The following is a 14,637-nucleotide window of genomic DNA, read 5'->3' as shown; positions in this document are numbered from 1 at the left end:
TGGACACACTAGGAACATTTTAGCTGTTGCCGTGAGGTTTCATATCAAGTCTGAATTGATAACATAATCCTACGTGCAGCATGTGCCATGTGCGAGTTCAAGTGTGTGTTAGTGGCCCACGATCACAGCGGAGAGGAAATGCGCCGGCTACCGATTGTCGTGCAAAAGACTTATGGGGAGTCCCGGAGGAGGAGCTGCGCTGTTCCATACTTGGACAATCCAGGCGTGATCGCGTGCGTGTTATCTTGACAAGGATCTGCAGACGTCATATACCTTTCTACGTCAAGATGTACTTATGGGCTAGTTTGCTCATACCTACTTGCAGTATAACACCAGCAAAAACAAGGGACCAGGTGTGGGGGAACATCATACATGTACACAAGGCGCACTAACAAATGAAAGTTTATTCAGTAATTGTGCAGTATAAACACTGGCTCTTCATGAATAAACTGAAGAAAACTACAAGAGATATGACAATGCTTGGGCACTCCTCATGCATGCGCAAAACGGTTTTCATTAGAAATCTGACATCTTTCTAAGACAGCATAACAGTAGTAAGACGGTAAGTTGGGCCAGTTGGTTACAATTCATCGTGAACTTACAACGCAACACCAGAAAAAATACAGGACAGGGAAGGTCTTTTGCTCCTTCTCTGTCCTGTATTTTTTCTGGTGTTGCGCTGTAAGTAAGTTCACGATGGCAGCATAACAGATGGCATGCTGACACAAGGTTTTTGGAGCTTAATAATATCTAAGGCTTCAACAACCTTCCTTGTTATTCTGTGAGTTGATTTGGACATCATGCTGTTTTTATTCAAATGGAGGTGCACAATCGCAATTCCCACAGTGAACAGCTAGTTCCAAAATGTGCAACTTACAGGCACAAACTTTTGTCATCAAAATGAGAGCATGTCAGGCTGTCAGAAGACTACAGAAGAAGCACTGGTGTGATTCAAACTCGCGATTTGCTCATTACATAACAGGCACTTTAACCAACTAAGCCATGGCAGCACATGGTCGCTCAAGAAAATCTGACCGACACGCTCACAAAAACGAATAATTGATCTGCAACAACGAGTTGTCATAGGTAATTTGTTAACAAATTAAAACAATATGGCCTAATAATTTGCATACATTGTTTATTCATGTTCTATGGCACGTATTATGGTCTTAAAATACTGGCTTTTTTTATTGCAAAAACTCATGTACAGTTCCACGGTACAATATACGGTTAGTGAGCAAAATAATAAAAGAAAGCATGCCAGGTTGTTAAAAGACCACTGTTACGTTTGGCCTGGCAGTTCATCTTAACCGACATCATTGTGCGTGAGCCGGTCTGTAAGGATGCTTTCACTTCTATATTGGCGCCAAGTCGGAAGCACCCCGCACGACGCTGTCCTGCAGGTAGGCCAAGCAATTTGCTGTGGTCGGGTCACAATGAACTCGACAGAAGCTTCCCGAACAACCCTTTTGTTGAACGGGGTCGACCAGCGTGAGACGGCGCCACTGTTGCAGTTTTCATGCGGTCAACCTCTCCACACAGCCATTGTCGCCTACGCGAGGTCGTCGCAGAGCACTGACAGTTCGGAAGCGTGGGAAGGCGTCGCAGTAGCCGTTTTCAGAAATCGAGCACCTGGACTATCATGTTCGAGATGGTTCTGGAACTCTGCAGCTCAACGCAGCCATGGACCGCTACTGACGTTCGTGTCAGCAGCCATCTTCTCCCCCGAGGAGCACAACTTTCTCCTCCACGGGGCTCTACCTCCTCACCCTACGATATCTTCAAGATGTGGGCCGGGTGCGTCATTGTGTGGTGCTCTCGTGCTAACCAGTGGACATTTTCACCCATGTTCTTCTTCTCACAAGTAGCCCAATTTCTGCACCCTTTCTGGTGGGTGGACCACTGAGACTTCACGTCAGCTGATTTGTGGCAGCAGTGATCACCGCCTTCTTCAGACCTCCGTGTAAGAGGACGACGGGCTGTAAAAGCCGAAGACATTTTGTGCATATGAGCTGAATCTCGGTTCAGTTCCATCATATTTCTTCCATCATGTAAATAAACCTTCGTTCTTTCTCTAAGAACGCATCTTCTCACTGGCAAAGATCAGCTATGCGAACGACGGCAGGGAGCCAGCTACCGTAAAGATACCTGCCTTACCTGCCATCAACCTTGAGCCCTTTACACCACATAAAGAAAAAGCACCGGTGTGATTCGAACTCACGATCTCCTGTTTGCGAGACAGGCGCTTTAACCAACCAAGTCAAGGCAATTCTTTCAATTTATTGCCTGCTTTGACAATACAATAATAAATCACAGCATATATCCACAGAGTGAATAATGAATGGGGCGAAACGTCCGTCTGTCTTTCTGTGGATATGCTGTGCTGGCTACGCCGGAGGGATGAACTGCCCCAGACCATTAGGAGCATCGCCCTAATATAAACACATTGACATTGTAGTTGCACTAAAATCATATGAGCACCTTGAAATTGTTTGAAGTTTGCAAAATCATCTAGAAGAGCCACCCAATCATGGGGCTCGGCTTGTGCCCGGTATTTTTCTCTACCATGTGCAGTACTCACAATAAAATTTTCCCATACCGTGGAAACTTTGGCATCAACATGGCGTACTGCCATTCTTCTTTTCCACAAACTGTGGAGGCTCGGAAGCATGAACATGTGGTAGCGTATTCCATCACATGTATTAGTGGGCAGAAACCATATACCTATGGGTGTAACTGCTGGATATTTTTTAAAAGTTTGTTTTAGTGTCCCAGTGGAAGGCTGCATCTAAGCAGTTCATGAAAGCATGATTGATTGTCTCTGGTTTTTTTTTTTTTTTTTTACACAGCAAGCAGTCACCTGTACATGGTACATCAATACCTTTCTTCTCTGACTTGGTTTTTACCGATGACATATTGGTATGCAATTGATAGAAAAATGATTTAACTGTAGATCGAACCGGCATCCTTTCAGCACGCTTCAACACATCATTCCCTGGATTTTCTGTAATAACAACTCTGTATATTTGTACTGGTAACATTACATAAACTAAGTCTTTATGCAACGTTTTCCAGGTAACTTTAGACAAGTAGTCCCAAAGAGTAATACACGAAATGACCTAACCACTTCACACATGTGCTTATGTTTTTCCCTTCGTACTCGCAATGTGTAATGACAACACATCAATAAAACATATACACATATTAACACATTGTAGTCACACTAAAAGAACATGGTCAGCTCAAAATTGTTTGAAGTCTACAAGATCATCAATGACAGCCAGCTAATCTGGGGGCTCGGCTTGTACTCGATATATTTCTCTAACATGTGCAATACTACTAATGAAATTTTCCTGTACTGTGACAACTTTGACATCGAGATGGTGTACTGCCATTCTTGTTTTCCACAGGCTGTGAAGGCTCAAGAGCATGAACATGTCGTATGGTGTTCCATCATATGTATCAGTGGGTAGAAACTGTATACCTATGGGTGTAATTGGCAGATTTTTTTGAAGAGTTCGTTGTAAAATATCCCAGTGGAAGACTGCATCCCAGCAATCAATGAAAGCATGATCAATTGTCTCCGATTTTTTACACAACAAGCAGTCAATAGTCCACGGTACGTCAATATCTTTTTACTCGAACCATGTTTTTACTGGTAGGGTGTTCTTGTGCAGTTTAAAGAAATACGATTAGCTGTTGATGCAACAAACATCCTTTCAACACACTTCAACACATCATTCGCTGGACTTCCTGTAATAACAATTCTGTATATTGGTACGGGTAACATTACATCAACTAAGTCTTTATGCAACTTTTTCCTGCTAACTGTAGACAAATATTCCAAAGAGTAATACACAAAACGACATAACCACTTTACGCATGTGCCCACACTTTTCCCACCATACTCTCAGTGCATAATGACTTAATTCTGGCAGAGCATTTGCCAGCTGTACCTGCCTGACTGTAAGAAATCATTCTTTTTATCTCGTAAAAAAAGAAAACTTGACACAAGTTGCTTGATATACAAGAGAGCAAGCCCCCAGTCCACCCCTAGGAATTGACCGAAACAAATTAGTACGACTCACATGTTCCAAAATTGATAATCATATTAAGTACTGCAAAAACCCAGTGTATCTTTTGCAAACACACCCTTGTCATGAATTACAAGCACTCGCGCCGCCAAACATTGACAGGCCTCGGGAAATACAGCTACTTGTTTTTTTCCTTCATTTTTGTAGTTTCTTCTAGCCAATAATCTGTGCTATCTTTATAGTGCTGCAGTGGCACTTGCAGGTACTTCAAAGGTATCATCCACCGTGCTGAATAAAAGTGTTCAAGCCTTACGTCCCGTCCCAGTTTCTATGCCATAAACCGATGCTTTTATCCCAGGTTAGCTCGGATCCTGATTTCCTTCGGTATGCTTTTGCGACTCGAACAGCTTTCTGGACGCTTTCTTAATAGTTACATTATACGGCTGTGTCATTGGCTCGGGCTAGTACCTTCACTTCGGTTTAATATTTTCGTTATTGATAAAAGCCAAGCAAAAGGGCTCATGGTATAATGTGAAAAGTAAAAGGCTTAGTGGACGCCCTTGCTGGGCACTTGATAGAACAGGAATTTTTTTGCTATGGGTTTTATTTTAATTATAACCTGTATCATACAGTCCTGATATTCAATTTCAACACCTTGCCTAATAACATCACCGACGTTAACGAAAGTATTAAAAACAGCATTTTGTGTGACACTTTATCGAAGGCCTTTGCCAAATCTACTTGCAAAGCATCACAACATTCAAAGGCACTGCTTACTACATGGATGTTTGTGCAGATGGTTCACCCCTTATTGCCACATGTTTGATGTGGCTCAACCAAGCCTTCGATCACAGTGTGTAATATCTTCCAAAGAATCTTCATTATACTTTGTGATTTTTAATTATAACCATGTGGGCAGTTCGAAAAGATCGTGGTAGTTTCTTTTTGTTGTATGCTTCCTCGAATATATGATATAATATATACGACACTCTCAGGTGCGAAAGCCTTATCGAATTCCACTCCCAAGCCGTTCGGCCCTGATGCCTTTTCCTATCGTCATATCTTCTATCGCGCGTGTTCAGTTCTTCTCGTCTGCTTATCTTCTGTTCTAGTCTCCATTTTCCTTTTTCTCTAGCCGACGAGGCATGCAAAAAATTTGTTTAGAAACCCATTACCACGGGTCTCTTGTCACCAAATATTTTGCGGTAATATTCTTGAAATGCGTGCCCTATTACTATATTGCACTCTGAAGTTATTTGTCCACCGTATCTTATTTGTTGAATTTCATTCTTTGGAGCGTATCGCTTTTCGTCAGCTAAAGCACTTTTACTTTGCGTCTCATCGAGTCAAACTTTTCAGCTTAGGCATGAACCACAGCTGTCTTACATTTTTTATTGTCGGTAGCTTCCACTTCCTTCTTTATTTTGCTAATATCTCCAATAAACATCCTTGGTTTGGTACTCTCCACTTCTAGCAGCATTTCAAATTGTAGTTGCAGTTCCTTTTTCTTCATAATTGGATGGTTGGCTAGTTATCAAGCATTTTTTTATTTCATCTTGTACTCTCTTAACGAACAACTCATCTTCAAAATCGTGCTATTGATTTTTCCAGAGGTACCAAGTGAGTTTGCGCTTTTTTGGTCAAGAGCCAATTTCACTGAAGGAGACTGGCTGCACACCGTAGTTATTGCATTTCGATACTAGATTGAGCGAGACACTCTGTTTAGTCTCGTGTGACTGTCTCGTTGATATTGCGTGTATTCAGGTTTTGATACGCTCATCAAAAGACGGCCAACATCCCAGACAACAGTCGACATCTTATGCTCGTCCTCGAAAGGTGCAAACATCCTTGTCGGCTTGGCAGCATCCTGAGAATGTTCTCTGAACATCATTTGCAGGATTATCTTTAAAATGTTCTCATGCGGACGTGTTCAGTACAGCAATCAGCTTGGCTGTTCATCAAGGGAAATTACAGGATTTGTTCAATGAATGCCATGTGGCTACAGATTTATAATTGAAAACATTGCTGAGGCACATGCTTTGCCTTATTTCGAATGAATACATATGTTAATTGTCGCCGTAACTATGGTACGCAATGCTAAGGGTTAATAAATGATGATTATAATCATCTTTGAGGTGCTTATACTATGTGGGGTGTGCAGCCACAAAGGTGTTTGTTAGTCAGCATTGATGAGTGTAATCTGGTGTGGACTCCTGAAGAGTTCTAGCTTGCATCAGCTTACACCAAAAGCCACGCTTCGTGGACAGAATCGGCGACTTCTTTTCATGTTGATAATTAAAGTTGCATGGCTGCATCGGCGGCGATTGCTATTTGATAACGATTTCGTGCACCTTGTATTGCATCATCTTTCAACTTGCCTCCCCGTGCGGGTGGTAATGGCAGTTTACGAAGTGCGCGCCTTTGTGTTCGGCCTCTTTATCTCTTTACATCAAATTCACCATACACTGTAGCCTCAACAACTGCTGTAGCTGAGGCCAGAGTGGCATGGGCTAAAAAAATCAGTCTATCACCGATTTCTAGTCTGAATTCAAAATGACGGTTAATGACCAAACGTAATTTACAAAGCTGAATGTTAAAACGATAACTTTTGCAAAAACAAAATGACATTTTTCGAGTAGCATCTCCCCTTAGTGATATAGCATATGTTTTAACTGTAGCACGTGCAATAATGACATAAAGTACAGGAATGAAGTTTGATCAAAAATCGACTCGCTACTGGTAAGGGTCAAAGCTAGAATCATGGAATAATGCATTCAATGCTGTGCCAACTGAGCTATATATGAATCTTTTACATATATCCAAGTGAAAAAAGCAAGTTAAAAGGAGGTGCAATTAAAAAAAAAAAAAAGTTGCCTTAATCTGTAGCCTACAGTAATGAAATTTTTAATGTTATATATATGCTTTTATGCTGATTTCAAATATATAATCAGTTTTATAGTAAGTTGCACAGTTTTCGTTTTATGCCATGATGAAATTTTGTAAAGTATAACTTTTTTTGGGCAGACTCTTTCTGTCTCTAAGCTTTTATAGTTCTTAGCCATTAATGACTCATATTGCTCTACATTAACTATATAATACAAATAACTCTGAAAAAGTGGGTATAAGACATTTTTAATAGACAAAAAAATTTTTATGCAAATATTTTTTGAATCCTCAGCCCATTCTGATAGCTTACTTGAGGTTTGTAACATTGTGCAGGCAATATAGTTTTAAAGAAAACTTGCACCCGTCATATATTAAGGAATGTGTGGGCAAAATTTAATCCCTGTCGGCTATCAGAAGCACCGAAAACATAATTTTCAGACTCAAGAAGTTGCCCGTAAGAGGATCGTGAGAAAAACATTTTGAAAATATAAGCGAAAGGTCATCTATGCAGAAAATATATGTTTTTAAGATGATTCCTTCTATCGTGAGAACTTGGCTATCGTGGTTATTTTGAGCTTATGGCTTCAGTGAACTCATACGAAATGCAGTGGCAAGCAGCCAGGCGACTATTTCCACAGGACTCTAATAAATGAGCTTTTTTTCGTTTTTAGTATCCAGCTTGTGTGTTTTTTTTTTAATTTTAACCTTCTTTGAGTTTGATTGCAATTTTCAGTTTTTTGTCATGAAAGTAGAGACGCTTAACTTGTGAAAGCAAATAAAAACTAAAATGCGTACTTTTGAGAGAAACTTCCGTTTTTGGACTTCACCTAACTGTACCTATGCAGAATTAGCTCTGGAACACTGAGAGGTACTTTATAGAGCACAGCGCTAAACAGGAAAAAACGGTGCGCTAGTATAGCAAAAAAAAAAAAAAAAGGTCTGGTGACAGCCTGGGAGCGTGTTTTTCGTAAATGCAGATGAAAAACAAAAAAAAAGGAGAAAAATGTGATTGTTTTATATCGAAATAGTAACAACGATTCAGTTTCTAAGCCAAAAGTGCAGCTGCCTTCTGTACAAGCATTTCAAGTCTATACCGGAAGAGATGCGTGCAGTTGAGAGCCAGCAAAGTGCGTTCACAGAATGCACTCCAATCGCAACATTCTCTTCTGAAAGCGGCAATCAGCTTGCATCATTTATGTTTGGTAAACAGCACTTTAACTGATGAGTGCTTCCCATAGGTACACCTAACTTGCTCACTGGACTCTGGCTTTGCACTTGTTACATATTACAAAGAACTTGTCATGTCGTGACACCATGCATCATTCAATGAGACAATATCAAGACAAAACAGATTTTTTTAAGTATTTGAAAACAGTTTCAGAACACCGCAAAACACTACTCTTACCGTGAGAGGACACTTGGAAAGCAAGAAAATGCACAAAGAAAAATGCTTGTAGTGATGCCACCTTAAAATTGCCACACCAAATGCCGTGACTTCATAGATTCCGACGACGTATACTGATTCATGCATTGATCCTAAAGGTAAGAATGAAGTACATTGTCCTGTGCATAGGCTGTAGAGTTACTGTGCCAAGTTTCATGAAATTTCATTGAGCCAATGTTGGCGAAGTGCGAGAAATATACAAAAAAATCTGCAATGTTATGCGTGGAAATTTTGGTAGAAAATTTAAAAATGAAACCTTTACATTAATTTTTCCTTGTCTTGATAAACACATGCTTGTAAAATTAATGACTTGGGAATTCTCAGGGTACATTCAATCAATCTAGGCCAACTATTGATTTGTGGGGTTTAACGTCCCAAATTCGCCATATGATTATGAGAGACGCCGTAGTGGAGGGCTCCGAAAATTTTGACCACTTGGGGTTCTTTAACGTGCACCCAAATCTGAGCACACGGGCCTACAACATTCCAGCCTCCATCAGAAATGCAGCCGCCACAGCCAGGATTTGATCCCACGACCTGCGGGTCAGCAGCCGAGTACCTTAGCCACTAGACCACCGCGGCGGGGCAATCTAGGCCAACTAATACCTTTACTTGGGTGTCCTTTTGGCCAACAGATTCCGAATTCCTCTCCAAATGTGTTCATCATCTCAAATGCAATAGAAAAATTTGTGCTAACCTAATGCGTTACATACAGTTTACTGCTAAATATGTTCACGAGAAAACAAAAATTCTTGGTCACGTGGAAGTTTTCTACAGAAAATCATCCAAGTGTTGTTTGTCAGAAATTTTATTGAGAGTATTGTTTCTTGTTGCAACACAAAAATTGGTTTAAATATAAAGCAAAGGCATTTGCAAAAGCTCTTCAAACCTCAATGACTTTATTGGAATTTTACTGCCTTGTACATCTTGAAGAATTCCGCTGGAACATTCTATGTTAGCATTCTTCTTTGCAGTATTGTACTATGTATAAGGGAGTAATACAGTGGCGTACCAACTCTTTCGTGAGTGGGGGGGCTAACCTACCGCACTCGTCAACCCTATGTGAGTGTGTATATATATATATATATATATATATATATATGAGATCTAACAGACAGTAATGCCAAGGAATGTACAGGGGAAGTTATTAGAACCAATGGAATGTAAATAAGAAGGAAGAAAAGTGGATGAAAAAATAACCAACCACGGCTGGTTATTTTTTCATCCACTTTTCTTTCATCTTAAACACGGAAAAACGAGCCCTTAGGTATACACGGAAAAAGTTAAAACATGGAAAAATGAGCCCTTAGGTATACACTTCTTTCCCTTATATATATATATATGTATATATTACAGAGAGACAACTTCTTCGACACGCTCGCACACTTTCATGTGATTTTTCATACCCATAGCACTTTTATATATTTGTCATGCATGATGCATGTAAAAATTACACGTGACACTTTTTATGCATGACCTTGCAATTTTCTGCATGAATACAATTATGTGTATGGCAGCCTCCTCATTAGTAAATAATTTATCATTGAATGACATTTTTAATAATTTCAAACAGCTCACAAAGAATTCAGTTTTTAAATGTGAAGCACTCCTTGAGGAGCCAAAAGGTATTTTGAGCATTTTTATCTACTTATTTCAGCTTCCCACTAAGCTCGAGTCCACTGCTTTATTCGTCGTCGCCTTCCAGGCTGCTCCCATCGCTCCAAGTTGGCATAAGTAAGGCTGATCAGATTTATCGGAGATTAAATCGGGAAACCTTTCTTGGCACTCCCAGTACGGTAAATATTTAGAAAGATTAGTCGCAATCATGTGTTCTCAGCAGCTTCGACAGAGCAGCAGTGATAATAATCCTTTTCGATGGAAGAAAATGATTTTCCTGAAGCAGCAAATGCTTTGACCGGTTCATAAAAAGTTTGTCCCATCATTACCATCTATAACTGCCTCGGCCAGTCGCAGCAGAATAAAAACATGAACAAGTGATGTAATATATAGGGCCCCTGTTCAGCAGCGCTAGCCTGCTTTACATTGCTACTGCACAGGGCGGAAAGGCTCGTAGAGAGCCTTCATGGAAAATCTTCACTTATCACTACATTGTACCTCTTCCTCATAATAAATTCTTTTCCTCGTAACAATATAATTGAGGGATTACAGTGATGTGAGAAAATTGGCCTTGGTTGTTGTTTTCCCCAGCGTGCAGTCGACAGTGGTCACTGTCGAATTTTATATTTTACAAGAAAAATCTGTTTAAAGAAAGCATTTTGATCCTGATTGAGGCTCATTTTGCACAATGTGGTGCTCCAATTAAAAATCAGTGTTAACTTCGATGCAATTGGATAAACAGTTTTTATAATGTAAGTGTTTAAGAGATAAAATTGTGACGTGCAAAACCAGTTCTTCCAATTAATAAACGAGCATTTGAGTAATATGCTTTGAATGCTACACTTCGAATATTCTTTACATTAATGTCTTCTATAATTATTCAGATTTATTAGGAAGTCTGTAAATACCCTGCTGTAATTTTTCAAGAGCGCAGTGCTCGCAAATAAAGGTGACATCACCCCGCGAGGTCTTCATACTTGAACGGACAAAGTAGATGAACTGCAATAGTCGCACATGAGATTTTCTATCATAACATATTGTATAGTAGAAATGTTCCAACTAAAGAAAAGGCATATCAAGATGTCCAGAATAAAGATATCATATAGAAAAAAGCCCCTGCATATAAAACGTCCTTTATTGAAGTTTCTTTAGGCCTTGTTGAAGCTTTGCTACTGGTAAGTACGGCCAAGTGCCATAAGCCTTGGCGCAAAGACTTCCACATCTATGCTTCGTGGTGTTGCCGGGACACTCTGGTCTTAGATTGTTGAGGTCTGGACAGTACAAGGGCAGTTGGCCAAGGCTCGCGCAGCCCCCAGATTACCGGTCGGGTTGGTGACCTCAGCGCCAAAAGAATGGCCGACCCGAGCCTTGTCCAGGTGCCATAACACTCGCCAGTCACGACCTACCAGTCAGAGTGAGGATCAATATTGCATGCTAGGTCCAACACAGCTCACTTTACCTCATTGTTAGCTGAAAAGAAAACAGCGAAAAAAGTACGAGGACACAGAAACATAGTACACATACTAACGCTGAATGTGTACAGCTTCTCCGTCTTCTCATGCTTTTTGGGACATTTTTTCCCAGCTAAAAATGTACCGATTCGCTTGAATCAAAGTCCCACTTACCTCAGCTTCGACAGTCAGAAGGGTTCTTCGGATAATCAATCACAGGCTGGGTGGCCTGCGAAGCAGATGGTTTGCCAGCTTTGGTGCTCCTTGGACGGTCGTTATGGTTCAGGGGAACCTGGCATACATAGCGCTTGCTGGCCTGGTTGGACTGCTCATGAGTGGCCAGAGCCTGGGCAAGAGAGGGTGGACTGGCTTTGGTAGCCTGTGGGGCTACCAAGTCTCTTGTTAGTCGGCCTCCTAGACGCTGCAGGGATGCATGGCTCTGGGCTTGAGGGGCCTGTTGGCTGTAAGGCTGCTCGATCTGATATAGGACGGAAGCCTGGTTGCTGTTCTGCCTTCTGTTCGAGTTCGCGAGCGTGATCCCAGCGACGTTCCTCGTCACCACAGCCCGCCTTTCCAATGACACGCATGCTGCAGGCACGTGCGGTTGACGGCTGCGGGTACATGGCAGGCAGGTACCACCGGGTGGCCGTTCGCACTCGGTGACTGGTGATATGCACGCTCTAGCTGGCTCCGCGACCCACTGCTCATCGGGCTCATGATGGAAAGGCTGTGCACCTCCTGGAGCTGGCACCTCGTAAGGAGGGTCGTCGCTAGTTTGCGTGCACAGCAACATTGTTGTTTTATCTGGGCAGGTAGCCAGGTGCTGAAGATATCCATCCGGTTCAGCGGGCGCGTCGTGGTCAGGGTTGAAGGGGCATGGCTTTCGTTGTAGCCGGCGACCGTCCCGTCGACACTTCGACACGTGTATACTTAGCCGCCCTCTCTTGACCTTGTGGTGACAGATGTACGGACAGATCACCAGGTCGCCTTGCAAGATGTTGAATGTAGCCATTAATTGTTGAGCGTGTGGTTTAGATCGAGGTCTTTGCGTCTCAGCTAGCCGCGATCTAGACTGTCGGCACAATGGCGGCTGTGGCTACTTCCGCTGACTTAACTGAGCCCAGCGCTTTGCCTAATGAGGTCACAAACCCCAATCGTCCAATCAAAGAGAAGCTTCGTGCGTCCAATGAAATGCAGCCGCGACAGAGCAACACAGCGCGTGCATGCCTGGCATGCTCAACAACGCTGATCTGCTCACTCACGGTCCGATGTGACTTAAATAAAATTAAAAAAAAACTCCGCATCTCCACGAAGTGAATGAGGACAGTTGTCCACTTGTCTACATTATGGAAGTCGCCGGCTTACATAAATGGTTTACGCTTGTACGTTATAGTGCTTCCTTCATCTGTTGTAAGCAATTTTTTTGCATTTTATTCATATATAGCACCTGTTTTACCTATAGCGTTAAAGAACCCCTATGGGAAAAAAACGAATGTAGGGCATGGTGTAAACCACCACCCACCATTACACCATTATAGTGGATTAATGTAGTGGGTGAATAGTGGGAAACGCCCACAATAGCGCATAGCGGGATATGGTGGGTGCTGCAGTGCCGGCAACGCTTGAGCGCGAAATGGTGTCAGAATCACCGTGACGAGCTGCCACAAAAAATAAAAAAGAATTTATAAAAACGGTATGAAAAACACCCGTTCCGTAAAAAAAAAGGTGCCACGGAGTATCGAATGTGCAACCTGCAGATTCCCATTCGAAGACACTAACCACTGCGCCATGCCATTTTTTTTTCTTTAATGAATGACATTATCACCAGTAAAGTACACAGAACATACTTCATCAGAAGTCAGACAAACACACACAAGCGTCAAGAACGGGAAGCCACTCCGGAACGGGGTCAAAAGTCTCGACAACACTGCGCACTTGAGCAGCTGCTTCTCGGAAGACAGATCTCGTCGACCGTTGTGGCTCGGCGTGTCTATCGATCATGCGACTTTTCCATAATAAATAAAGTCCCAACAACATAAACAAGTCGAAAGGAGTACTATCAGTCAGACTCTTTTTGAACGGAAGGAACCTAATACCATGGGCTGTGATTGGAAGTTCTTTTCTTAACGTTCTTTTTAGAATGTCCCAAAAATAAAAAGCATCACGACAATGAATAAAACAATGCTCTATAGTCTCAGGTTGGTTGCAGAGTCTACAATTCACTGTCCAGGGTACGTATATTGATTTTTCATTCAGCCACGTTTTCACTGGCAGCGTGGAAGTGTGCAGTTTAAAGAAAAATGTTTTCGCTGAAGGAGATATACACATTCTACGTACACGAAATAATACATCGTGACCAGACAGAAGCGAATATGGCTTTCGATAAACAGGTTCGGGGAAAAGATTATTCACAAGTGCAGTGGTTAAATTTGTTCTGTCAATAGTATACAAATACTCTAAGGTAAACCTGGCTTTCAAAAAACTGACAGTATCAACAATTTCTTTTAGGAATACCCGCAACGGCAATTCCTTAGCAACGCTTGTTGTGACATGAATAAAAAGAAGGTGGTAACATAGACGGTTACGAAGAACCGCTAATAGAAATGGGTGGCACACATCCTTGAGGTAGAAAAATCGCAACACCAACTGTCGCACGAACAAATGCACAAGGCCGAGGCCGCCCTTTTCGAGTGGAAGAAAAAGATTGTCTCTTCTCATGGGTTCCCAGGAAGAGCTCCAAATAAAGCAGGCAAATATCCTATGAAAGGCCTGAATGTGTACCCGAGAGCAATGCAACACCTGCAGAATATAAATAAGCTTCGATACAAGGAATATATTGCACGCTTTCGCTCTGGCAAAAATGGAAAGCTCCCGTCCGTGCCATGTTGCCACCTTTCGGTGGATCATAGTTATCGCAGCGGTCCAGTGTGGGCCGCTGTTACGATAGTTATCGAGAGGCACACCAAGGTATTTCATAGGAGCCGCATTCCAATGAATATTTGCGAAGACCGAAGGAGTTGTAGCCCACATGCCTAGCCAGAATCCACTACTTTTAACAAAATTTATGCTGGCGCCAGCGACTTCACAGAAACGTAAAGTAGTGTTGACTGCTTCTTGAACGCTGGGTTTATCAGCGCAAAAGAAGGCAATGTCATCTGCATAAGCTAGAACTTTAACTTCCTCAGCATCATATCGGTAGCCTTTT

The 14,637-nt window shown here is 41.9% G+C and overlaps 2 protein-coding genes across 5 annotated transcripts in view; one reads left to right on the top strand and one right to left on the bottom strand.

The window, feature by feature from the left end:
- cm (AP-3 complex subunit carmine) overlaps positions 1–14,637 on the top strand; it is a 117,985-nt gene that overhangs the window by 96,577 nt on the left and 6,771 nt on the right. The window lies entirely within an intron of this gene.
- On the bottom strand, positions 293–12,784 carry LOC142776473 (uncharacterized). Of its 2 annotated transcripts, none has more exons than XM_075880207.1 (2): positions 11,607–12,784; positions 293–1,979 (listed from the first exon to the last, which is right to left on the bottom strand). In XM_075880207.1, exon 1 carries the CDS (start codon positions 12,442–12,444, stop codon positions 11,608–11,610), a length of 837 nt encoding a protein of 278 aa, XP_075736322.1. In that variant the 5' UTR covers positions 12,445–12,784; the 3' UTR covers positions 293–1,979; position 11,607. The 2 variants fall into 2 exon arrangements, with proteins under 2 accessions (XP_075736322.1, XP_075736321.1); XM_075880206.1 differs by lacking the exon at positions 293–1,979 and adding an exon at positions 11,033–11,383.

This window comes from Rhipicephalus microplus, chromosome X, assembly GCF_043290135.1.
Source record: "Rhipicephalus microplus isolate Deutch F79 chromosome X, USDA_Rmic, whole genome shotgun sequence".
Classification (NCBI taxonomy): Eukaryota; Metazoa; Arthropoda; class Arachnida; order Ixodida; family Ixodidae; genus Rhipicephalus; species Rhipicephalus microplus.
Note: the sequence above shows the minus strand (reverse complement) of the source record. Positions and strands in the feature narration are given on the sequence as shown.